Raw genomic sequence first — 25,819 nt, 5'->3', positions numbered from 1 at the left:
TGAGGGTGGGGGCAGTGAAGTGGAATGGGGTGTTGAGGGTGGGTGGGTGGTTGGCGGGGGGGGCAGTGGTGGGTGGTTGAGGGTGGGGTGGGGGTTGCGGGGGGGCAGTGTGGTGTTGAGGGTGGGGTGGGTTGTGCGGGGGGCAGGTGGGGTATTGAAGGCGAGGGCAAGGGTGGCGGTACTGAGAGGTGTGGGGTACTGAGGGTGGGCGGCAGTGAGGGTGGGGTGGGGGGTATTGAGGGTGGGTGGGTGGTGCGGGGGGCAGTGTGGTATTGAAAGGCGAGGGCAGGGTGCGGTACTGAGAGGTGTGGGGGTACTGAGGGTGGGGGGCAAGTGAGAGTGAATGGGGGTGTTGAGGGCAGGGTGGAGGGCTGTGGAGTATTTGGGGAGGATACTGGGGGGGCTGTGAGAGTATTTTTGGTGAAGGTGATGTGGGGTACTGAAGGGGGCTGTTGGGGGAACTGAGGGTGGGGTGGATGGTACAAGAGGCGGGCAGGATGGGGATATTGAGGGTGGGAATGGGTGGTAAACAGAGGGGGCTGGTGGTATTGAAGCAAGGGTAGGGTACTTGGGGTGGTGGGGCTAACTGAGGAGGGCTGTGTGGGTATTGAGCATGGGGTTGTGGGGTATTAAGGGTGAAGTGAGGTTGTGGATTACTGAAGGGGAGGGTGGTGGTTGAGGGTGGGGGGTACAAAGGGGGGTTGTGGGTTTGAAGGCGAGGGCAGGGTGGGGTACTGAGGGGTGTGGGGGGTACTGATGGGGGCAGTGAGGGTGGAATGGGGGCACTGAGGGGGTGTTGAGGGCAGAGTGGAAGCTGTGGGAGTATTTTGGGTGAAGGCGATGTAGGGTACTGAAGGGGGCTGTGGGGGTATTAAGAGTGAGAGCAGGGTGAGAGTGTTGAGCGTCGGGTTGTGGGGTATTCAGGGTGAATGGGGGCTGTGGCATTACTGAAGGGGAGGGCGGGGTGGGGGCATTGAGGGTGAGGTGGGTGGTACAGAGGGGGGCTGTGGGGTTACTGAAGGCAACGGGAGGGTGGAGTACTGAGGAATGTGGGGGTACTGAAGGTTGGGGCAGTGAGGGTGGAATGGGAGTATGGGGGGTGTTGAGGGCAGGGTGAAGGGCTGTGGAAGTATTTAGGGGGGATACTGAGGGGCTGTGGGAGTATTTTGGGTGAAGGTGGTGTAGGGTACTGAGAGTGGGGTGGGGGGCTGTGGGAGTATTGAGGGTGAGGGTAGGGTGGGGATATTGAGGGTGGGGGCCAGTGAGAGTACAAACTTAAATCTGTGGGTGAATCTGGCTGATGGGGCTCTTTTTCTTTCAGCTTGGGTGGGGACATTAAGGGTGGAATGGGGGTGACTGGAAGCAGCAGGCAGGATTGAGGGGGGCGGAGTGGGGGTGAGTCTTGGCAGATGGGGCCCTTTTCCTCCTCCAGCCCAGATGGGGGGCAATGAGTGCCAGGGGCCCCAGGAGCAGGAGGAGCCATGGCATTGCTGGGGGAGTGAGTGTCTTTGCCCCCACCCCTATATCTCAGGGAACTCCATGGTCTAAGCCAGTGTTTTTAAAACCGTGGGTCGTGACCCACTACTGGGTCACAGCACGTAAAGTACTGGGTCACCTTGCTGTGGTCAGCACTGCCAACCGGGATGTTAAATGTCCCATCGGCAATGCTGCCCAGTTAAGGCAGGCTAGTGCCTACCTTTTCTGACACCACACTGTGCCCCGGAAGCAGCCAGCAGCAGGTCTGGTGTCTAGGCAGGGGGGCCACAGGGCTCCGTGCGCTGCCCCTGCCCCGAACACCAGCTCTGGCCAATGGGAACTGGGGTTGGGGGGTGGTGCCTGTGAGCGAGAGCCTCCGCCTAGGAGCCAGACCTGCTGCTGGCTGTTTCTGAGGCGCAGCATGGTCCACCGTGCATCCCGACTGCGCCTCTGACTGGGATCTGATGGAGGTAAGTCTGTGCCCCAACCCCGTGCCCCAACCCCAAGCCCCAATCCTCTGCCCCAGCCCTGAGCCCCCCAAAACCTGGAACCCCTTCCTGCACCCCAAACTCCTCATCCCTGGCTCCACCCCAGAGCCTGCAGCCTCACCCCAGAGCCCTGAACCCCTCCCACACCCCAACCCTCTGCCCCTGCCCAGAGCCCCCTCCCACACTCTGAACCCCTCATTCATGGCCCCACCCCACAGCTCTCACCTCAACCATCTGCCCCAGCCCTCAGCTCCTCCCAAACCCCTCATCCACAGCTTCATTGTGTTGCATTCATAAACAATGTTCTTCAACTGGATCCCCAGAAAAAGTTTGAAAACGACTGGTCTAAGGAGGGCTACCTCCAGGCTGCAGAGACACTGAATCTGAGCCCTAATCTCATGGGCTGGAAGTGTCCATAGCAGTATCTCTTTGGATCCTGGAACGCAGTTTGGGATCCCTGCTTCTCTCTGCAGTCAGAGATGACTCTGCACTCAGACTATGGGACAGCGAATAAAAGCGGGGGGGGATCTTTCCAAACACAGTTGAACTGCTCCAAATGCTGCAGTCCCATCACAGAGACTCCCAGTGACCTGGTGCTAAAGGGGCCCAGTAACAATTGCTCAGACCCTCTAGGAATTGGGTCATGTTCCTTCAGCACTCCAGATCTCAAGGGTTCCCAGTCACCTCTGAGAGGGGACATGGTGCTATCTCAGATCCCAGACTCCAAGGGTTAATCTCTTGTCTCTGAGATAGTTTTATACTAATGAATGTGGATATGTGGCCAGTACTGTCTTTGTGTTTAGTGTCCAGAGACCCCATTTGGGATGGGGCTCCACTGTCCTGGGTGGTGCTGGACAAATGCTGGCCCCGCTCCCATGGAGTTTACAATTTTAGGGTGCAAAGTGCACCCATGTGGATTAACAGATTCAAAAATTGAGATTTCTATTGTATTTGATATGAAGAGTAATACAATCAGTACAGAGTCCAGCAGAGGGCAACAAAAATGATTAGGGGGCTGGAGTACATGACTTATGAGGAGAGGCTGAGGGAACTGGGATTGTTTAGTCTGCAGAAGAGAAGGATGAGGGGGGATTTGACAGCTGCTTTCAACTACCTGAAACGGGGTTCCAAAGAGGATGGATCTAAACTGTTTTCAGTGGTACCCAATGACAGAACAAGGAGTAATGGTCTCAAGTTGCAGTGGGGGAGGTTTGCGTTTAGGTTGGATATTAGGAAAACTTTTTCACTTCAGAGAGATGGTGAAGCACTGGAATGGGTCCCTAGGGAGGTGGTGGAATTCTCTTCCTTAGAGGTTTTTAAGATAAGCTTGACAAAAGCCCTGCTTGGGATGATTAGTTGGGAATTGGTACCTGCTTTGAGCAGGGGATTAGACTTAGATTACCTCCTGACGGTCCCTTTCCAACCCTATATTCTATGATTCTGTATGAGATGTCCTATTCAGTAGTACATTCATTTTACAGCTGTTAGTGGTCCATTTCAATATGCCTACATATTTTTGTTATCAATGAGGGGACGATGATTAGGCGAAGACAGCTTGATTTCTGGCACCCAAAGGAGACACTCCCTTTCCCTCCCATTATGAGTGTGGAATAGAGAAAGAACTGACGGAATTTGAAGGAGATTCAGTCAAATAGTCCCTTATGTGAGCAAGAGTTAGGCTAGCTGTACCCTAACAACATGGATTTTAGGAAGTGAGGATTGTGTGAGTGAGTGGGAAAGAACTGTATGAGAAAGTCTGAATGTAGACTATGTCTTAAAGAGGTGAGAAAAATGAAGGATATCAGAATGACCTATGTATGAACAAAAATGCAGCTGTTGCCTCATTATGTATGTAAAAAAAGTATAAATGCTGATGCTGTAATGTGTTTACCTGGTGAGAGACCTGTTTAGTTCTCCCTCCTTGCAATTGCTCAGAGATATTAAAGTATCCTCTGACTTGCACACACCCAACTGGAGTGAGAACTCTTTGTTTCTACAATCAGAGGCTCGTTCACCTGCACAACTACCAATGTGGTATACGCCATTATGTGCCAGCAATGCCCCTCTGCCATGTATGTTAGCCAAACTATACGGTCTCTACACAAAAGAATAAATGGACACAAATCAGACATCAATAATTGTAACATTCAAAAACCAGTAGGAGAATACTTCAGCCTCTCTGGACACTCAATAACAGACTTAAAAGTGAAAAGAATGAGAAGTAGTTGTGACACCTTAGAGACTAACTAAGACTAGAGATTTATTTGGGCATAAGCTTTCGTGGGCTAAAACCCATTTCATCAGACGCATGGAGTGGAAAATACAGTAGGAACACACACACACACACACACACACAATGAAGAGATGGGGGTTGCCATACCAACTCTAACAAGACAAATCAGTTAAATTGGGCTATTATCAGCAGGAGGGAAAAAAACTTTTGTAGTGGTAATCAGGGTGGCCCATTTCAAACAGTTGACAAGAAGATGTGAGTAACGGGGAGGAGGGGGAATTAGTATACGGAAATAGTTTTTAGTTTGCATAATGACCCGTCCACTCCCAGTCTTTATTTAGGCCTAATTTGATGGTGTCCAGTTTGCAAACTAATTCCAGTTCTGCAGTTTCTTGTTGGAGTCTGTTTTTCAAGTTTTTTTGTTGAAGAATTGCCACTTCTAAGTCTGCAATTGGGTATCCAGGCAGGTTGAAGTGTTCTCCGGTTGGTTTTTGAATGTTATGATTCTCGATGTCTGATTTGTGTCCATTTATTCTTTTGCATAGGGACTGTCTGGTTTGGCCAATGTACATGGCAGAGGGGCATTGCTGACACTGGTGTACCTAGTATCAGAGGGGTAGCCGTGTTAGTCTGGATCTGTAAAAGCAGCAAAGAGTCCTGTGGCACCTTATAGACTAATAGACATTTTGGAGCATGAGCTTTCGTGGGTGAATACCCACTTAGTTAGCTGCATCATGTGGACAGAGTTGGCGATGGGGTTAGTTGCAAGGATAGGTTCCGGGGTTAGTGTTTTTTGTTGTGTGGTGTGTGGCTGCTAGTGAGTATTTGCTTCAGTTTTGGGATCTGTCTGTAAGCGAGGACTGGCCTGTCTGCTAAAGTCTGTGAGAGTGAGGGATCATCTTTCAGGATAGGTTGTAGATCCTTGATGATGTGGTAGAGAGATTTTAGTTGGGGGCTGAAGGTTACGGCTAGTGGTGTTCTGTTACTTTCTTTGTAGGGCCTGTGCTGTAGTAGCTGACTTCTGGGTACTCTTCTGGCTCTGTCAATCTGTTTCTTCACTTCAGCAGGTGGGTATTGTAGTTTTAAGAAGACTTGATAGAGATCCTGTAGGTGTTTGTCTGAGGGATTGGAGAAAATGTGGTTGTATCTTTGAGTTTGGCTGTAGACAATGGATTGTGTAATGTGGTCTGGATGAACTGTTTGAAATGGGCCATCCTGATTACCACTACAAAGGTTTTTTTTCCTCCTGCTGATAATAGCCCACTTTAATTGATTTGTCTCATTAGAGTTGGTACGGCAACAGCCCTCTTTTCATGTTCTCTGTATATATATCTTCTACTGTATTTTCCACTCCATGCATCTGATGCAGTGGGTTTTAGTCCATGAAAGCTTATGCCCATATAAATTTGTTAGTCTTTAAGGTGCCACAAGTACTCGTTCTTTTTACTGATACAGACTAACACGGCTACCACTCTGAGACTTAAAAGTGGCAATTTTTCAACAAAAAAACTTCAGAAACAGACTTCAACGAGAAACTGCAGATCTAGAATTAATTTACAAACTGGACACCATCAAATTAGGCTTGAATAAAGACTGGAAGTGGATGGGTCACTACAAAACAATTTTCCCTCTGCTGATAACTCACACCTTCTTATCAACTGTTGCAAATATCCAACATTCACCTTGATTGCATTGCCCTCTTTAGCACTGCAAAAGTAATTTTCCCTCTTGATATTCACCCCTTCTTGTCAACTATTGAGAATAGCCCACTTCCACCTTAATTGAATTGGCCTCATTAGCACTGACCCCTGCCCCCACTTGGTAAGGCAACTCCCATCTTTTCATGTGCTGTATATATATACTGCTTACGGTATTTTCCACTGCATGTATCTGATGAAGTGAGTTTTAGCCCATGAAAGCTTATGCCCAAATAACTGTGTTAGTCTCTAAGGCAGTGGTTGGCAACCTTTTCTGTGGGGTAGGCGCTGGATGACTAGCTGCTGAGGACCATGGCTGCCGGACAAGCAGCCACTGAAATGATGCCATGAAGCGGCACGTCAAGAGACGTCGCCACCGAAATGCTGCCATGAAGGAGTGTCATCAAGAGGCATTGCTGCTGAAATTCAGGATTTTGGCGGTAGCGCTTCTTGACGTTGCCACTTCTTGGCAGCATTTCGGCAGCTGCTTATCCGGCAGCCAGTAGGCGGGCGCACATGGATGCCCCGGCGGGCGCCCCATTCGGGACCACTGCTTTAAGGTGCCACAAGGACTCCTCATTGTTTTTGCTGATACAGACTAACACGGCTACCACTCTGAAACCAATTCCCACACAGTACGCCTTGAAAGCACTGAGCTGGGGCAGCTAGAGCACAGGGCCCAGCTGTGCAAACCAAAAGCAGTATTACTGCAGGCATTCACACCTCTTCTACACTGAACCACTCAGCATGCACTCACTATCACCTGTCTCTCTCCACCCTTGTGAATGTCCAGTGGCTTCATACTGATGTGAGTGAGGTCTGGCATCCGGTCTCCCTCTCAGTGTGGGAGATGTTCAGGGGAAACAGAGCGAATGGGGAAGTGCTGCTGGAGAGTGATCTGGATTGGTAACTCAGTAGAAATGAGGAATCAATTTGCATTTGCTATCCTAAGGCTGTTTGTTGGCTGGTCAGAAGGAAGAGGGAGATGTTGACTGTGCAAGGTGCCTGGAGTGGGGAGAGCTGAGTGGAGCAATGTGGGTGCTGGATGGGAGGTAGCTGTGATGGAGAAGGGGCACCGAAGAGCAGAGCTGGGGTGTTGAATGATTAAGCTGCTCTTTCCTTGCTCTTAGTGGCTTGGGCTGTGCCTCTTCTGGGGAAACGGGGTTCTGTGCTCTCTGGATAGTGGGGTGGGCAGGCCAGACTGCACAATCTCCTCCTGAAGACAGAGCCTGCATGCTGTGGTGAAAACACTTCTTGCTCCTGGCCCTATTCTGCCTTTGGAGACTCACATTTTTCCAGACCCCCAGTTCCCCTGAGTGCAGATGAAAGTGGAACAGTTGGTGATAGCAGGAGCATGTTGCTAAGATACAGGAAGCTGTGAAAGCTCAGCAGCCTCCTGTCTCTGGAGAGCTGCAGAGAAGAGCTAGAGTCTCTAGCAGGTGGGGCCTGAGCCAGTTTGAGACCAGCCCCACAGTGGTGGCTGGAGACCTCACACACATGCACCCTGATACTCCAGTGGGAGTGGGTTCATGGGTGGCAAGTTTGTAGAAATTTTGGTGGTGCCCAGAATCCGCCCCCCAACTCTGCCCCCCAAACTCCTCCCCCACTTGCCTAAGGCTTGGGAGGGGGGAGGTCTGGGGTGCAGATCCTGGGCTGGGGATTAGGGTGCAGGAGGAGTGCTGGGTGCAGGCTCTGGGCTGGGGCAGGGGCTGGGTGTGCAGGAGGGGGTGAGGAGTGCAGGCTTTGGGACAGAGTTTGGGTGCAGGCTCTGGGCTGGGGGTGGGGGGATAGGAAGAGGTGAGAGGTGCAGGCTCTGGGAGGGAGTTTGGGGGTGGGAAGGAGTGTGTGGGGAGGGGGTGCACCCTCAGGGAGGGAGTTTGGGGATAGGAGGGAGTGCAGAGGTGAAGGCTGTGGGGCTGAGGATGAGGGATTCAAGATGCAGGAGGGGGCTCAGGGCAGAGGGTTGGGGTGTGGGGTGAGGATGAGGGATTCATGCTGCAGGGGGGCTTAGGGCAGGGGCAGAGGATTAGGGTGCGGGGGGATGAGGGCTTTGGCTGGGGCAGAGGATTAGGGTGCGGGGGGATGAGGGCTCTGGGTGGGGCAGAGGATTAGGGTGCGGGGGGATGAGGGCTCTGGGTGGGGCAGAGGATTAGGGTGCGGGGGGATGAGGGCTCTGGCTGGGGCTGGGGATGAGGGGCTCATGGTGCAGGAGGGGGCTCAGGGCATAGGGTTGGGGTGAGGGCTGTGGGGCTGAGGATGAGGGGTTCATGCTGCGGGGGGGCTCAGGGCTGGGGCAGAGGATCAGGATGTGGGGGGATGAGGGTTGGGGCTGAGGATGAGGGGTTCATGCTGCGGGAGGCGCTCAGGGCTGGGGCAGAGAATTAGGGTGCAGGGGGATGAGGGCTCTGGCTGGGGCTGAGGATTAGAGTGCAGGGGGATAAGGGGTTCATGATGCGGAGGGGCTCAGAGCTGAGGCAGAGGATCAGGGTGCGGGGGGATGAGGGTTGGGGCTGAGGACGAGGGGTTCATGCTGCGGGGGGGGTCAGGGCTGGGGCAGAGGATTAGGGTGCAGGGGGATGAGGGCTCTGGCTGGGGCTGAGGAGTTTGGGGCATTGGAAGGGCTCAGGGTTAGGACGAAAGGGTAGGGTAAGGGGAGCCTGTCCTGCCATTAGTGGAGGGCAGGCACTAGGACCCTGGGGCAGCAGACAGCAGTTCTGCAGGGAGCCATTCCAGTCTCTCAGCAGAGGCGGGGGCCTGGGCCCGGATCCAGGCAGGGCCGGGGGAGAGACCCAGCTCCAAATATTGCTGGAGCAGGGCACCTGGCCCTGAATATTCCTGGAGCCCGGACACCGCAAACGTATATAACCCACCGCCTATGGGTGGGTTACCCCTGAATCCTGATCCATAACCACACAGGTGGGGACCACACAATGCTGAAGGAGCAAAAGGATCTTAATGTAGGACATAGTCACTGAGCCAGCCTGACTTGGGGGATGCCAGCCCAGCCATGTGTGTGGAGCTGGAGGGAAGGGAGGTGCTAGCTTGGCCCCATTTATTTACTTGTAACTTACAGTTGAATCCTCCCATTTCTAACTAGCAGTTTCTTGCCCTGCTTTTTGAATCAAGGTCACTTGCTTTAGCTAGTGAAAGATGCTGCAGGAGGCAGTGACTGAGAGGATTCACTGGGAAGGCTTACGCTGTCTAGATGGTTCTGTGCTCTGTACAAGGCTGTTCTCCCACTGATTCACGCCTGCCATGCACTCAGAGCAGTGCCTTGTTAATGTGCCTTCTGCCTGTTGTACCTGCTGAGAGGCAGGGATCTGGATCCTTGGGCTGTGGGCCATGTAGGCTCTGTACAGATTGTGTTCTAACAAGCTATTACCCTGGACTCCAGTTGGTAAGTTTCCACTCATATGCCCCTCGTCTCATGCCCAGACTCTTGCACATATGCAACATTTCAGTGGAAAAAGTGCAGTTTGGGCCAGAGGAGAATGGCCCTGGAAAGTTTTAGCAAAACCTTGGGGGAATGAAAAGTGCATGGAAGGCAAAAAGTAGGTCAAGAAACAAAAATGTGGTCCCGTTGTTTTAATCACACTTTTGCCCACAGTAAGCTGCCTTGTGATCATAGCTAGTAATGCCTTAGTGTAGTCTCCAAATTATACATTTAATATTTGTGCCCCTGCCTCACTCGTCCCCAGTTGCGTTCCGTATTCACCCTCATGTCATGTTTCTATTTAGATAGTGCCTCCACCAGTGTTTACAACCTTGTTTATACCACGCTCAGCAGCACAATGGGGCACCAATTCTGGTCGAGGCTGCTGAATATTACTGTAATGCAGAAAATCATTTACAAGATGATAGCAGAAAGTCTGATTATCAGACGAGTGATTAAAGCAATAGGAGCATATTTTGTTTTATTTAGATCTTCACAAGTCTCCTGACCATGTGCTCCCTAGGCACATGTAGAATTAATTCAATTACAAATATTACAGAAAGTGAAGATTATACACTTCATTATGCAATTAATTCACTTGGAATATACACTCAACAGCAAGCTGTTCTGGAGCCTATTCATCCACCAGGAAAGTCTATGAACACGATTATCGCTAACTTCAAACCAAGTGGGGCTCAAATCTAACCTAATGATTTAGGAGCAGCATAGATCTGAGTGCTGGTGGAATATTCTGCTTGGCATAAGTGCTGCATCCGACACTAGCTGGAATTTCCAAATGCTTTTGTGGGTTTATGGTGTCTTTTACCAGTGAAAGAGCCTTACACAGTAATATCCTTAACCTCTATTTATTAACAATCACCCAAACAGAATGCACACACTAAGCATACAATGCTCACCACTCCCAATAAGGCAGATGACCTTTTCTTGATGGCCCCTTAGGATCAGGTCATCTGGGGCTCCAGCTTCTGCACGGTGTGGCAGATCTGATTTGGAGTATGTCCTGGAGTTGGTTCCAAAGAACTTCCTTTTAGACCTCAGTTTATATAGTGAATCTTGAGTCCTGCTTAGCTGTACCTTAACCAATCATTTACTAAAATATTACAAAACAATTTTCTAGCCAATCCTAACATTGTAAAACAATTCTTTATCCAATTATGTCCCACCACCCTAGTTGATTTACACTTTACAAAGTTAATTGTGCAACAGACAAAGAACTAAACAGAGACCATGTAGATAAACAATAGAGAAATGGGGATCATAAAGACAAAACAATAAAGTAGGGATTTCATAAGCACATCTGTTGACAATTGATTTCTTGCCACAGAGAATACTATTAAACAAAGTTTTCTTTAACCATCTGAAGATCGGTTTCTTTATCTGGTGATGCTGGGCACTATTAGGACAGGGTTGCCTTCTCAACAGCCTGATATTACATTGTTTTAATGTAATTTAGATGGAATGTGAGGATGTAACTTTCTGCTTCTTGGCTCATGGCTTCTGCTCGCTTTATATTGCTGCAGAAAAAGGCCTCAGACCTTACAGTATGGCTACAGGAAAAGGCCTCATCCTTACAGAGTGGGGTTGGGCTCTTGGTCATAACCTGCTTAAAAGTATCTGGAATGTGGGCTTTCATATTATCTCTGTGGGAAATGCCTTTGTCCAAACCATTTCCAGCACTGAACTGAGCCTCTGACACATGGGGCCTTCCTGGAAGGGGCAAAACATGGTTCTGAAAAGAGGCTCATCTGCATGGAGCAGGAAAGACCCTGCCCTGTACTGAGGAAATCCATGCCAATCTGATGTTCACAATATGATTAGGAACCCAAATTTCCCCCAGGTTGACTCACCACTAAGAACAACCATACTGGGTCAGTGATCCATCTAGCTCTGTACCTTATCTTCTGACCGTGACCAGTGCCAGATGCTTCAGAGGCTGTGAAGAAAAGAGGGCAACTACAGTACTGAATGGTCAATTCCCTGTGGTCCATTCCCATTACCCTTACAAGGGTAAGGCCCTGGCCTCCTGTTTCTTGTCTTTTCTGTAGTTCCCCTCCCTGTAATTAACCTAGTTGGTGCTGTTTAAAATCCGTGGACGATGGTTGCTAACAGCAGGTTCAGAGCCTCAGCTCATCCTGTTAAGCTTCCCATTTGTTTCTGTTACTGGCTACTGGACAGCATAGAGATCAGTGAAACATTCAGCACATTAAAAGTTGCTTCCATATATCAAATGTGATGGTACTTTGACCAATAAATAGGTCTGTCATCTTTAAAGACAGAGAATTTCCATTTATCAAAGATTACTTAGATCCTGTGGGAATCAAGCTGAAGCTGGAGTGGCACAAATGGAGATTTAAATGTATTCATACTCTGTTTTCCAAGCCATGTGTCCCACATACTGTAGCTGTAGCATGTGTAATTATGTAACCCGTTCCCCTGAGCCTTCTGCCATGAGAATGCAAAGCCCAATGGTTACTTTTTTCTCAAAGAAGCTAGCTGGCTTGCTAGCTAGGAGAAGCCGGGGGCTGGTCATTGGGAACCTTCCTTATTCTAAACAAAAGGCAGCAGGATGTAGGCTTGAACAAAGACTAGTGCCCTTATGTCCCATCTCTCCCCCATGCAGCACCCTAAGTTAGGATTCCCTTTCCCCTCTCCTCCTCCGCATTCCTCGAAAACCCACCTCTCTTCCAGGTATTCTCACCTTCAAGAAGGACTAACAAAATATTTCCTCGAGCCATGGTGCTGCCTAGCCTTCAGGGTGCAGGCATATCCCATCCAACTCCTGCTCCGACTGCTTAGCTCTTGCTAGTAAGACCATGCCCCGGCAGACTTGTGACTTCTGGATAACAACAATGGGGACTCTGGTTTTGATTTAACCTAGCTGTGACTGTTTAAAGATTGCACTGAGCAAGTGCAGCAGAGAACACTATTGTGTGGATAGTGCACCTGTGGCCACTGAGTTAAGGGCCAGTCCTTGAGAATGGGCAATAGGATGCATCACTTGATGACTGCCTGTTCTGTTCGTTCCCTCTGAAGCACCTGGTGTTGGCCACTGTGGGAAGACAGGATACTGGGCTAGATGGACCTTTAGTCTGACCCAGTATGGCCGTTCTTATGTTCCTGCAAGACGCAGTGCACCCACCACTCCCAGCAAAGTCAATGGGAGCTGGGAGCTTCCTGCACAGCATCTCACAGGATCAGGCTCTGTGTAGGCACCAGTTGGGTCAAGGAGCTTACAAGTTCTGCTGGCAGAGCAAATGCCTCCAGAACAAGGAGCTTAGAGCATCATAGGATTGAATTTTTTCACAAAACAAAAAGCTGAGAAGTTAAATACATCCGCTGGTGCAGGTAGCAGCACTGAGAGGGGGAGCTGCAGAAGAAGTGCCCATAGCACTATTAACTCTGCTGCAGGGCACCTGCTGCAAATATTAACAAATTGCTGGAGAGAATCAAGCTGGGAACAGTGCATCAGGTACCAGCATGGCAGCTGTTTGTGCATGTAATCACTCACACTAACCACACTACCTGTGCCTTTGCAGAGCTCCCGGAGAACTGGACCGACATGCAGGAGCCCCTGCTGGAGGGGATTGGCTTCACACTCAAGTACCTGGGCATGACGCTGGTGGAGAACCCCAAAGGAGAAGACATGGCAGCCAATGCCATCCGTCGGATCATCGCTATGGTAAAAGACATCCCCCAGTGCTGAACTTCAGTGTCTGCATGCCTGGTGAGGGGGGCTGAAGGAAAGTCAGTATTTAGGGACTTGGCCCCACAGAATTAGGGGGAACTAGGCTAAGTGACTGTTTCCCAGGCCCTATGCTCCTCTCTGCTTCTCACCTTCTGTTTCCAACGTGATCATGGTGCCATAGTCCATGTGTCCTGACCTCTGAGTCAAGCCTCCAGAGCATCGGATGGCAGCTGGCCCCTGTCCAGGCAGAGGAGGGGGCCCAGCAGGGGCCTTGGTCTCTGAAGTGGGAGACTCTCATTTTCACTTGTATACGGGGGGAGAGAAAGGGTCCCCCTCTCTGCCTGCCTCTAGCCCCTTCTCTGAGGATCTCAAAGCACTTTCCAGATGGGAAGCTTTATCAGTGACTTAAACCCTGTTACACAGATGGGGAGCTTGAAGTGCAGAGAGGGGAAGGGATCTGCCCAGGGTCATGCAGTATGGCATAGGCATGAACAGAACCCAGGGGTCCTGACTCCAAGGGCGGTGCCAGAATCCCAGGCCCAGCTTTTCCACTTCCTATGGTATTGACGTTTGCTAGCTGAAATCCCAGTGCTTGGGATGCTGCAGAGAGTCTGGACTACTGATTCCAATGGAGAGTGACGGGAACCAGAATCACTCACTGGGTTTTGATCAGTGACTAAAGTGCCCCCATGCATTTCCCCTCTCTCTGCCTCCAGGCTCGCGTGGGAGCCAAGAAATTCCAGAATGTGATTCTGACTGTTTCTCCAAGGGGAATCTCACTGCAGGATGCTGAGACCAAGGAGATGATAGAGTGTGTCTCCATTTACAGGTATAGGGTGCGGGGGGCAGTAGAACAGAAAAGTGAAAGATACTAGACTGCTAGGAATAGGGGTGGGAGGATTTTGTCAACCAGGAGGTGGTCCCCTGTGCCCTTTGTCAGTGGGAATGTCTTCCCTTCACCTTCCTAGTCAGCAAGCGGCCCTCCAGCCCTGTCCCATCAGCAACTCTAGTGCCCTGTCCCGGCCTCAAGCTCAGCTGACTTTGCACTAGGACTTTATGGACCTGTGCACACCCTGGCAGGCTGCAGTGGGGCAGGTGCAGGTGCTGTGTATTGGTAGGAGAGAGATGCCAGGCCACATGTGCTCTGGTGGGGATAGAGGTTGGGGGGGAATGCGGTCCTGCACATCGTGGGGAGGGGCAGGGTGTGGAAGGTTCTAGGCTTCAGCGTCGTGAACCCTGCATTTGTCTATTGAGTGATCGTTCACTTACCATGCTGCTTCCTTCGCCCCCATACACACACTTCCTCTTCAGGGTCACCTGCTTCCCAGCTCCCTAAACCACTGACCCATAGTGACATTAGTCTCACACCTTGCCTAGACCACAGACACATACTGAGGAGACAGCATGCAGCACAGGTTCAGTGGGATGGTTGCATGGGGCTCAGTGCAGAGACAGCTGGGCCCTGTCTGTCTGATATTGCTGCCCACCACTGTAGAATTTGAGCATGTCCCACATTAAATCAATAACACAGTTCCTGGTGGTCTCCTTGGAGTATCTGGTGCATCTCCTTTTTCACTGTCAAAACTCTGCTTAGGAGAGAGTAGTTGGATTTGGGGTTTATGCTGAGACTTTATTTTCTCTTTTTGGTTTGATTAGGGTTGGAGGGGCAGAAGGTGGGATGTGAGTATGTTGAGGGAGCCAGGGGCATCTGTGTGTCTGGGTTGCAAAGGGGCATCTGTGTTGGGGAGCATGGGGAGTGGAGAAAGGTCTGTGTGTTGGGAAGCAGAGGTGGCACGGGTTGTGGTTTTGCAGGGTGTCTGTTGGGCTGGGCAGCGCAGAAGAATGTTATCGGTGTTGGGGATGTTGTGGAAGAGGGAGTCTCTGTGTGTCATGGGGTTGGGTGGGTGTCTGTGTCAGGAGTGTCTGTCCAGGGTGGGAGACAGAAGGAAGGAGTCTGTGTGTCAAGGGGGTAGAAGTAGGGGAGTTTGTGTGTGTCTTTCTTCAGATGGAAAGGCCTCCTCCAAGAGGAAGGTTTTGCAGTGTTTCCTAGGCTGAGTCTGGATGCCCCTGGTCTCCCCTGGAAGTTTGTTACATAGCTGGTTCCTCCCCTTTATGCTTTGTCTCCAGAGCCCACATGCTTTGTCCTGGGCTCTGTGATCTGCACCATCCCACAGCAGCAACACTGTCACAGGGGTTCAGCGATTAAATTCAGTCTTTGTAGCTGGGGCTTAATCTAGTAATTGCTGTGAAGTTTAGGATGAAGGCCTTAAACTGGCATCGGAAACTGACTGGGAGCCTTCCAGTAGGAGGAGTGAAGGCAAATAACCTGTCTAGTTTTGACAGAACTGGATAAACTTATGAACTGGAGTTGTCTGATAGCAGGGGACTTGATGACCCTTGAGGTCCCTTGTAGTCCTATGTCATTTGTTCCTATGGAAGACAGTGCTGGGACTTGAGCACAGGCCTGTTGTGCTCACAGGGTATGTCTGTCTACACAACCTGCAGCAGCAAGCACCCAGCCTGGGCTGACACACCTGTGTTAGTGGGGCTCACGCTAGCGCTCTAAGGCCTGGTCTACACTATGCGTTTATACCGAATTTAACAGCTTTAAACCGATTTAACCCTGCACCTGTCCACACAACAAAGCCGTTTATATCGATATAAAGAACTCTTAAAACCGATTTCTGTACTCCTCCTCGATGAGGGGAGTAGCGCTGAAATCGGTATTGCCATGTCGGATTAGGGTTAGTATGGCTGCAATTCGACGGTATTGGCCTCCGGGCAGTATCCCACAGTGCACCATAGGGACCGCTCTGGAAAGCAATCTGAACTTGGATGCACTGGCCAGGTAGATAGGAAAAGCCCCGCGAACTTTCGAATTTCGTTTCCTGTTTGCCCAGCGTGGAGCTCTGATCAGCATGGGTGGCGATGCAGTCCCAAATCCAAAAAGAGCTCCAGCATGGACCATATGGGAGATACTGGATCTGATTGCTGTATGGGGAGATGAATCTGTTCTATCAGAGCTCAGTTACAGGAGACGAAATGCCAAAGCATTTGAAAAAATCTCCAGGCTATGATAGACAGAGGCCGCAGCAGGGACTCAGCACAGTGCTGAAAGCCAAAGAATCAAATGAACGCTCTTTGGAGGGGAGGGAGGGGGGACTGAGGACTCAGCTATCCCGCAGTCTTCCGAAAAAGCATTTGCATTTCTTGGCTGAGCTGCCCAATGCTGAAGGGTCAAAACATTTTCCTGGGTGGTTCAGTGTATATGTCGTCCAAATTTACCCCCTTGCTCTCCCCCACCCAAAAGAAAAAGGGGAAAAAAATCGTTTCTTCGCCTTTTTTAATTCACCCCTCATATCTACTGCATGCTGCTGCGTAGACGGGTGCTGCAGCGCTGAATAGCAGCATTGCCTCCCTCCCCTCCCCGGTGGCAGACGGTGCAAAATGACTGATATCTGTCGTCATCATCATCCCATGAGTGCTCCTGGCTGGCCTTGGTGAGGTCGGCCGGGGGCGCCTGGGCAAAAATGGGAATGACTCCCAGTCATTCCTGGCAGACGGTACAAAAGGTTTGGTAACTGTGCTCATCATAGCAGCTGGAGGCTGAGCTCTATCAGCCCCGGCCCCCCCTTCATGTCTAATGAAGATTCTGTACTGCCTGGACTATCATAGCAGCAGGAGGCTGCCTCCCCCTTATTTTATCTCATTAAAAAGTCAGTGTTTCTTATTCCTGCATTCTTTATTACTTCATCACACAAATGGGGGGACGCTGCCACGGTAGCCCAGGAGGGTTGGGGGAGGAGGGAAGCAACAGGTGGGGTTGTTGCAGAGGCACCCCCTAGAATGGCATGCAGCTCATCATTTCTGCGGGATCTCTGGGGCTCTGACCCAGAGTGGCTGTGCTCTCTGGCTCTCTAGTAGACTTGCCCCATATTCTAGGCAGGACTGACTCTATTTTTAGACAAAACATAAAGAAGAGAATGACCTGGGGAGTCATTCCCATTTTTGTCCTTGCACCCCCGGCCAACCTCAGCGAGGCCAGCCAGGAGCACCCATGACAGCAGCAGACGGTACAAAAGGACTGATAACCATCATCGCCAATTTCCAATTGCAAACGGTGCAAAATGACTGATAACCGTCATCTCATCGCCAATTTCCAATTGCAGATGGTGCTCTAGCTGGTAACCATCTCTGCTACCTTGCAAAGGCAAATGAATGCTGCTGTGTAGCACTGCAGTACCGCATCTGTCAGCAGCATCCAGTACGCATACGGTGACAGTGACAAAAGGTTAAACGGGCTCCCTGGTTGCCATGCTATGGCGTCTGCCAGGGCAATCCAGGGAAAAAGGACGTGAAATGTTTGTCTGCCGTTGCTTTCACGGAGGAAGGATTGAGTGACAACATTTACCCAGAATCACCTGCAACACTGTTTTTGCAGTGGGATCTCAACCCAGGATTCCAATGGCGGGGGAGACTGTGGGAACTATGGGATAGCTTCGGGATAGCTGCCCACAGTGCAACGCTCCAGAAATTGACGCTAGCCTCGGTACATGGACACACTGCCGAAATAATGTGCTTAGTGTGGCCACGTGCACTCGACTTTATGCAATCTGTTTTAAAAAACCGGTTTCTGTAAAATCAGAATAATCCCGTAGTGTAGACATACCCTAAGAGTAGCTAGAATTGCAGCACTTAGAAGTTGCGGCTCAGGCTCTGAAGCCAACCCTCCTGCTTAGGCTTCAGAGCCTGAGTGGCAGCTTCAAGGTGCCGTCTACTCAGCTATTTTTTAGAGCTCTAGCACGAGCCCACAAGCCCAAACCTGTCAGCCCAGGCTGGAGGGCACTGCTGTGGGCTGTGTAGACATACCTGCAGTGGCCTGGGCCATGAAGAAGGCAGCCAACCATGTACCAACTGGAGCCTGTCCATCATCTTCAGATTCAGATTCAGACAAAGTGAATTGCAGTTATCCAGCCTGGAGGTGATCAGTGCGTGGATTACTGTGGCCAGGTCCTCTTCTGGCAGAAGGATGAGGTTCCCTAGCAAGCTGGAGGTGAAACAAGGCTACCTGGTCGGCCAGCTCAGTGAGGAGTCCAGCAGGACCCCTGAACCTAGACACAGCTCAGAATAGGGGCTGTGAAGACAATGTCTTAGACAGCCCTTCAGAGTGTTCTTCCTCTATCTTTAGCTAATATCCTAGACTCGGCATAAGCTGGATTCAGGATGGAAACTGGTTTAGTGTCTGTCACTGATGGATGATTTGCTGTTGATGGATGGAGGACTGATCCTGAGCAAGACAAAGGTGATGCAGGTGTCAGAGGAAAGTACTGTAAGGAGTTCACAGCCTCGATGCAGTCTCCCCTGATGGCAGGTTCATACCCACAATTGTTCTGTTCAGTTCAGTCTGTAGTCTAGGAGACTCCTGGATTCTTCACTAATGCTGAGCTGTGAGTAAAGCCGTCTACCACCTCCATGGCTAGGAGACCCTGCCCCATCCTAGTATATGCTGACTTGCCTCAGTTATACATGCTTCATCTCCTGCCATCTGCATCTCGGCAACGCATCCCACCTGGGCAGGGAGCCCTGGGCAGTGCGGGGAGTCCAGCTAGCACAGCCTGCTGCAGCACCTCTCCTCTGCCACATGGGCGCCTGCGATTACATCACACCTGGATACCACTCCCGATGCTGGTGGCCCATAGAATATGTGGTCAAGTTCAAGGTCTTGGTCCTTCTCTCCAAGGCGCTCCAGGGTCTGGGCTTAAATTCATGGTGTGGAAGGGAGTGCAGCAGGAGGAGGCAGGCAGGGGACAGTTTATAATCCTCCAGGATCTCGGGCAGCCTTTATGCCCCTTGTTGATAGGTCAGGCTATCTGGTCACTCAAGGCAGAAAACATGGTGGGGCCAGCACCAAAGTACAGCCCCCAGTGAGTACCTTGACCGCATACTCATACCCAGGGAGCCTGTTGGTGGTGGTTGTGCTGGGCTGCCATGGCCAGCATGGGGCTGGTATATCCCCTCCCTGCTTGCCATGGGTGTTGCATGCTGTTGCCCCTCCTGATTCATCTGCCATGGGCGTCCCCGTGTAAGACTCCCCAGCAGCATATCAGCTTCCCACACTAAATACTTAGCCAGATCAGTGCTGCCCAGGCACCCCAAGGCTCCAGTCCCAGGCTGAATCCTGGGCCTCTGGCATCTGGCTGCTAACAAACCTGCCCAGTCACTTGTAGCTAGCACCATCCCCTGACTGGCTGTCCCTTCTTGCAGGATTTCCTACTGCACCATGGACAAGCTGCAGAACAAGGTGTTTGCCTATGTGGCGCAGAGCCAGCAGAGTGGGGCGCTGGAGTGCCATGCCTTCCTGTCATCCAAGAAGAAGATCGTAAGCACCTGCCTTTAGCAAGAAGAGTCCAGGATGGGTCCTGCAAGTTCCCACTGCCCAGGAGAGGGAAGGTCCCTGCTTCCCCAGCACCTCCAGGATCTAACCATCTGTCCATGCCATGTTTCAGAGGGTGCCATCCCTACTCTGCTGCCCAATGCCCCTCTCCCAGCAAGAACAGCATTCTTCCCATCACCTGTCACAGATCCACAGGATTTGTGCTATGCCCCCACTTTTAAAGAGTCTCTTGGAGGAACCCCTTCATGTGGGACATCCCCTAGGGGTCCCACTCATTCTTCAGGGTTGGCCCTGTATCCTCACCACCTCGGAGACTGAGCCTCTGGGCTCCAGCACTCCTGCTTCATGCAGTGATCTCTGTCCAGCTGAGAGAGGCTCCTAGTCAGAGATTTTTCCACGCCTCAGGGACTGATGCACCCTGGCCAGGCTTTGGAATGACACCAGGCAGTGTGTTTTCCAAACAGAACAGGGTTTATTAGTCACCTGGACACAGCACCAGGAAGTCCTTAATTTAGCAAGAGAAACAAAGGTTAAGCCATAGTCCAGTTGGCCAAGGCAGTGCAGTCAGCCAGCCAAGATGCTATGGACTCCATTTCAGGCTCTGTCTCTCTCTCCTTTCTCAGTCCCAGGTGAGAGGTTGGGGTCTATGTGGAGGGAAGCGCACTTAGCCCTAACATCTTAGCCTTTGTTCTTGAGCTGGGGTGTTGTCTTGGCTTCCCTGCTGAGAACTGGGGGTGGGAAATCTCCTTCTTCTGGGGCTTTTGCTGGGTGGGAATGTTCTGGGCAGTGGGGTGTCCCATTGTGGTTTCTCTTGGATTCTTTATTGATATAGGGAGTTTCACCAGGTTCCATCCAGTTTCCTAAAGACGTGATCATTGCACCCTGGACAGTGAGGTGATTGTCACTTTCCTGAGATGTTGTCACCATCTGCCCCACAACACTGGGTTTCTTGCAATGCTTTACTATTGTAGCTTCCAACCAGAGCCTCTGACAAATAGCCTACCGGCATGCAGGTCGCACCCTGGGTGCCTTTGTATAGCTGCAGCCCTGGTCCAGCATTTCTGACCCCAGCAGCCTGTCAGCAACACTCCAGTCACATGCTGGCTTCCACCAGCTATGGTTACTCCCAGTCCCAGATTTTCCCAAAAATGTGTGTTCTGCACTGTCCAGCCCTCTCCTGGCAGTTCAGATATTAAAGGTCCATTGCCCCCGTAAAGAGACAGTATTCAACAATTCCCTGCCATAACTGGAGTTACCAAGCAGTTCAGTTTAAACACAGCAGTGGATTAGTTTAGGTTAAAATGAAACAAGGTTGTTTAACTGCAAAGAGGGAGGTTTTAAATGAATACAAGTATGAATGATTAAAATCAGAAATGGTTACGAGAAAAATAAAGATAAAATAGTTTCTAGTAGCTAAAACTTTACAAGCTAGACATGGTTCAAGGGAAAATCCTTACCACACGTTCTCAGCAACAGGGCTGACCAAATTCTCAGCTCAGGATCTCCTCCCAAAGTCAAAGGGCTGCTTTCTATGTCATCTTAGTGAGAGAGAGAGAACCTGGGGTGTTTGTACTGCTCACTTTTATAGTCCAGTTACCCTTTGAGATGGATTTTCCCAAGGGTTACCCCTAGATAAAGCTCATTCCAGCTGTGAGGACGGAGACATGGTCTTGAGGTGAAAGAGGTTCCATGCTGTTGTTTGCTAAAATGCAGATTCATCTGTTCCTGCTCCCCTTTGTTGCCAAAGAATGGCCACTTGACCAGTGATTGCCAATCACCTTTGATGACAGCTGGCTAGAGGCATCAGCTTGTCCTATGTCTTTGAGAAACCGGTTTCCCCCATCACCGCACTTGTCTAGTAAACACATTGTAGCTATAATTTCTGCTTATGTTCATAACTCTTAATACAGATTCCGTACATACACTCCACAAGAATATTGATGATCGATGTGTTAACTAGTTTTTAAATACCACCTAACGACACATTTTTCACAAAGATTATTATAGTAATGTGTAGGGTGTGAATACAGGGGTGCTTCAGTCACAGTGACACACACACCTCATGTCTCCTACTCTGCCAAAAGAGCAGTGTTAACCCTTTGTCATGCACTGGGTAGCAAAGCAAAGTACAGGACGAAATGGAGGCGCACACAGGCTCCATACAAATATTACAGAAAATTTGCACTTCATGACAGCCACCAGCCCTTCCTCTTCCCCACCTAAAGTGTCTGCTGCTCCCAGCTGACTTGCACCTTCTACTGGCTAGGCCTTCAACCTCCAGCCCCTGGCGCTTCTCAGTTGGAGAGAGAGCGGGCAGGAGAGACAAGTTCCTAGGAGGAGGGACTTGGGGTGTGAGACAGGTTTCCGCCATGGGCCCACTGACTACAGCACCCTCTGTTGCTCCCCCCCACCCAGGAAACTGGCCAGTCCCCTGTAAATTTATGAAAGCAATGAATGCAATCTTACCCTGATCCCCATCCTCACAGCCTAGTGATCCCAGGACTCTGTTCTGATCTTGACTCTTCACTATGCTTGTGCCTTTCCCAGTGCCCCTGCAGACCTGGTCACTTCTCCCTGGGGAACAGGCATGCTCTGTGCTCTGACACTCCCCTCCCTGGAGGACTCTACCTTATTTTCTTTCTCCCCCCTTTAAGCTCTGGGGGTGCTGGATGTTGTGGGTGGTAGGGGTGCTGAGGGAAAAGTTGATGGGCTTGTGGCCAAGGGCTATAGGGGTGGTGGGGGCAGGGATGCTGGGGCTTTGTGGGCAGGAGACACTGGTAGGTTGAGGGGTGCTGGCCCTGGGGTACATGGGGGCACTTGTAGAGGTTCTGGCGGGAGGGGGGGTGCAGGCAGGCTGCCTCATTATTGACCCCCTTGTGTCTCTTGCATACAGGCCCAAGCCGTGACTCTGACTGTGGCTCAGGCCTTCCAGGTGGCGCTAGATCACTGGGAAACAGCACAGGCAGGTAGGAGAGAACTGTCCCCTGACACCTGCCTCTGACCAGCCCAGGATTCCCCCTGGACTGAGCAGGGCTGCTCCCTGCACCTGCTGGGGAAATGCGCCACAGCATGAAGAGCAGCCTTCTCTGAGCCAGCACTCCAGGGCCCCCGACCCCACCCAAGTCCCTGGATCTCTGGCAGTGACAGTTCCCAGCTTGGCTTTCATCATTTAACACTCCCCCACCTGCTGACTTTAGGTGCAGCTCGAAGCCCTGGAGACCCCTGGGAGCCCACATGAAACCTGCCCCTGGGCTGGGGATTCCCAGCCTCCTGCTCCCCCGAGCAGGTTCTAAGGTATCTGCCCCAGGACTCTCAGGCTTTCAATCTGCATCTTTCACCCTGTTTCAGGCTCTGTGCAGGAACAGTCCCACCCTGAGTGTACCCTGGAGAGCCACAGGCCAGGCAGCACAAGTGAACCAGCTCCAGTCCCCACGGGGAGCACCCCATTCAAACACCACTTTGAGGTACAGTATATCCAGATCATTGCCCCTGCAAGGTGAAGAGTGAGTCCTCCCGGGGCAGAGACGAGTCTGGCTTGCCCATCCCCACCACAGTAGAAAGCAATGCAGCTGGGCATGGCTTTCTCCAGGTATCTCGGGGGCTGGGATTCTGGACATTGGGCATCAGGGAAAGTCAGAATGCTGGGGAAAAGCAATTCCTCCCCTGCCATCTCCCCCTAACTGAGACCCACCACCTCCTGGCTTGTGTTGCTGACTCCTGAGCCCTCTCACATGCTGGACAGAGCCGAGCAGCGTGGCAGGCTCTGGTGAAAGAGGAGGGTGAGCTCTGTGCTCTGAGTCCCTTTAACTGACTTTCAGGAATGGGGCAGGGCAGGGGTTTGTTGAGCAGTCCTTGCTGTGGAAGCTGTCATGTGAGGCCCTAGCAGGTCCAGGATTGTAGTCAAGCTGGAAGGGCATATTGAATGGGGTCCTGCAGGGATCAGTTCTGGGTCTGGTTCTGTTCAATATCTTCATCAGTGATTTAGAGAATGGCATAGAGAGTACACTTATAAAGTTTGTGGATGATACCAAGCTGGGAGGGGTTGCAAGTGCTTTGGAGGACAGGAGTAAAATTCAAAATGATCTGGACAAACTGGAGAAATTATCTGAAGTAAGTAGGATGAAACTCAATAAGGACAAATGCAAAGTCCTCCACGTAGGAAGGAACAATCTGCTGCACACATACGAAATGGGAAATGACTGCCAAGGAAGGAGCATTGTGGAAAGGGATCTGGGAGTCCTAGTGGATTACAAGCTAAATATGAGTGAAGAGTGTAACACTGTTGCAAGAAAAGGAAACTTCATTCTGGGATGTATTAGCAGGAGTGTTGGAAGTAAGACAGGAGAATTAATTCTTTTGCTCTACTCTGCGCTGATTAGGCCTCAGCTGGAGTATTGTGTCCAGTTCTGGGCACCACGTTTCAGGAAAGATGTGGACAAATTGGAGAAAGTCCAGAAAAGAGCAACAAAAATGACTAAAGGTTTAGAAAACATGACCTGTGCGGGAAGATTGAAAAAATAAGGTTTGTTTAGTCTAGAGAAGAGACTATTGAGAGCGGGCATAACAGTTTTCAAATACATAGAAGGTTGTTACAAGGCAGAGAGAGAAAAATTGTTGTTCTTAAACTCTGAGGATAGGACAAGAAGCAATGGTCTCAAATTGCAGCAAGGGCGGTTTAAGTTGGACATTAGGAAAAACTTCTTAACTGTCAGGGTGGTTAAGCGCTGGAATAAATTGCCTAGAGAAATTGTGGAATCGCCATTGTCAGAAATTTGTTAAGAGCAGGTTAGACAAACACCTGTCAGGGATAGTACTTAGACCTTCCATGAGGCCAGGGGACTGGACTAGATGACCTCTCGAGGTCCCTTCTAGTCCTATGATTCTATAACCCTATGAGCACCAGGCCCCGTTGTGCTCTCTGTGTGTAACGGGCTTCTCTGATGCAAGTCTACTAACTCATGCTCCAGTTCAGACCCTAAGTGCAAGTACTCTGTGGTCTCCTCTGGGCACCAAGAGAGCCAGGGCAGGAATTCTGTGTTCTCTCCCTTCCAAGCGCCATGGTCCTTCCTTTGTGCCCTAGCCCAAACAATTTCACCACGCACACTTCCAGGCTAAGCTGTGGTTCACAGTGCCAGGATCCTCACCATGCTGATTCCCAGGAAAAGACAGTGCCCTTTTCAAGTGCAAAGCTTCATGGGGTTATTGTCCTGTAGCTTGGGGCATTGGGACCGTGTGTGGGAGGTGTGGTCGGGGCATCAGGCCTGCACGTAGGAGGTGTGACAAGGTCATTGGGGCCATGTTGCTATGTGCTAGCAGTACCCCAGACGGAGTCATCTATTGGGATTTAAGCTTTCCTCTTTCTTGGTTTGCCAGGAGGAGGAGGAGGAAGATGATGATGATCTCAATGAAGCCTTTTCTGGGTAGGTGACCAGAGAATAGCAGGGCCTACCCAAGCCCAGAGCTGTCCTGAAGTCTGAGGAGGTGGGGCCATTTCCTGTCTTTAAATGAGAGGAGTGTTCAGATTTCTCTTCCCTATGAAAATGTCAGGTCTGTGTCCTGCTCCAGCCTGTTCCAGGGGTGCCGTTAGCTTTACAGGCATAGTCAGATGTCAAAGGGCAACTGCACTGAAACAAACATTTGTGGGGAAGAGGGGTTGTCTCTGTGGCTTCATCTTCCTTTGGAGAAGTCCCTGGGGAGCTGTGCTGAGTGCTAACACCCCAGAGGTTCTGCTCTTGGGGGAATTCTGCACCACCTGGCGTGCACAGAATTTATATTCCCCAGAGATTTCTTTGCTTCCCTGCAGAAAAATTACAGCAGTATGTTTCAAGGGCCAGGACAGCTGGCAGAGAGGTAAATCATTCCCTCTGCACCTGGACCACCCCAATGAGCCACTCACACCCAGATCCCCACCCAACCAAGCCTCAACCAGCTGCATCTAGACCCTCCACTGAGCTCCCCCACACCCATACCCCCCTGCCAAACTCTATTCTGGTTGAGTTTAGAAGGGGGTTGAAGCAGATGATGGAACTAAGACATGAGGAGGCTGAAAGGAAAAGCTCAGACTTGCAGATGGAAGCAGGACCAAAAAACTCTGAGGGGAGACTGCTGGGTGAGGAAAGTGGACAGTGGAAGCATGTGACTAAGGGTACGTCTACACTGCACGATTATTTCGAATTAGCTTAAACCGATATTACAAAACAGATCTAATAAAATCGGTTTAGCGCGTCCACAGTGGGATCACGAAATCAGTTGTTTGCGTCCATGGTCCAAAGCTACCATCGATTTCAGGAGCGGTGCACTGTGGGTAGCTGTTCCTCAGCTATCCCATAGTTCCCACTTCCGGGTTGAGAGCACAGCGCCTGTTGGGGCAGAAAACATTGCCCCGGGTGGTG

The 25,819-nt window shown here is 50.8% G+C and overlaps 1 protein-coding gene across 1 annotated transcript in view; it reads left to right on the top strand.

Moving 5' to 3' along the window:
• The first annotated feature begins 5,191 nt into the window (after window positions 1-5,191).
• The window catches only part of LOC116821789 (low density lipoprotein receptor adapter protein 1-like), a 26,059-nt gene continuing 5,431 nt past the window's right edge, over window positions 5,192-25,819 (top strand). The window contains exons 1-7 of the mRNA XM_075063530.1: window positions 5,192-5,264; window positions 12,885-13,027; window positions 13,750-13,862; window positions 19,298-19,412; window positions 22,321-22,393; window positions 22,776-22,892; window positions 24,799-24,847. Of these exons, the coding sequence (XP_074919631.1) occupies window positions 12,908-13,027; window positions 13,750-13,862; window positions 19,298-19,412; window positions 22,321-22,393; window positions 22,776-22,892; window positions 24,799-24,847 (587 nt within the window). The 5' untranslated portion in view covers window positions 5,192-5,264; window positions 12,885-12,907. The remainder of the gene's footprint in view (window positions 5,265-12,884; window positions 13,028-13,749; window positions 13,863-19,297; window positions 19,413-22,320; window positions 22,394-22,775; window positions 22,893-24,798; window positions 24,848-25,819) is intronic.

The sequence above is a fragment of the Chelonoidis abingdonii genome, chromosome 3 (assembly GCF_003597395.2).
Source record: "Chelonoidis abingdonii isolate Lonesome George chromosome 3, CheloAbing_2.0, whole genome shotgun sequence".
NCBI classification, from domain to species: domain Eukaryota; kingdom Metazoa; phylum Chordata; order Testudines; family Testudinidae; genus Chelonoidis; species Chelonoidis abingdonii.
The sequence above is the reverse complement of the archived record's forward strand: the minus strand, read 5'-3'. Positions and strand labels throughout refer to the sequence as shown.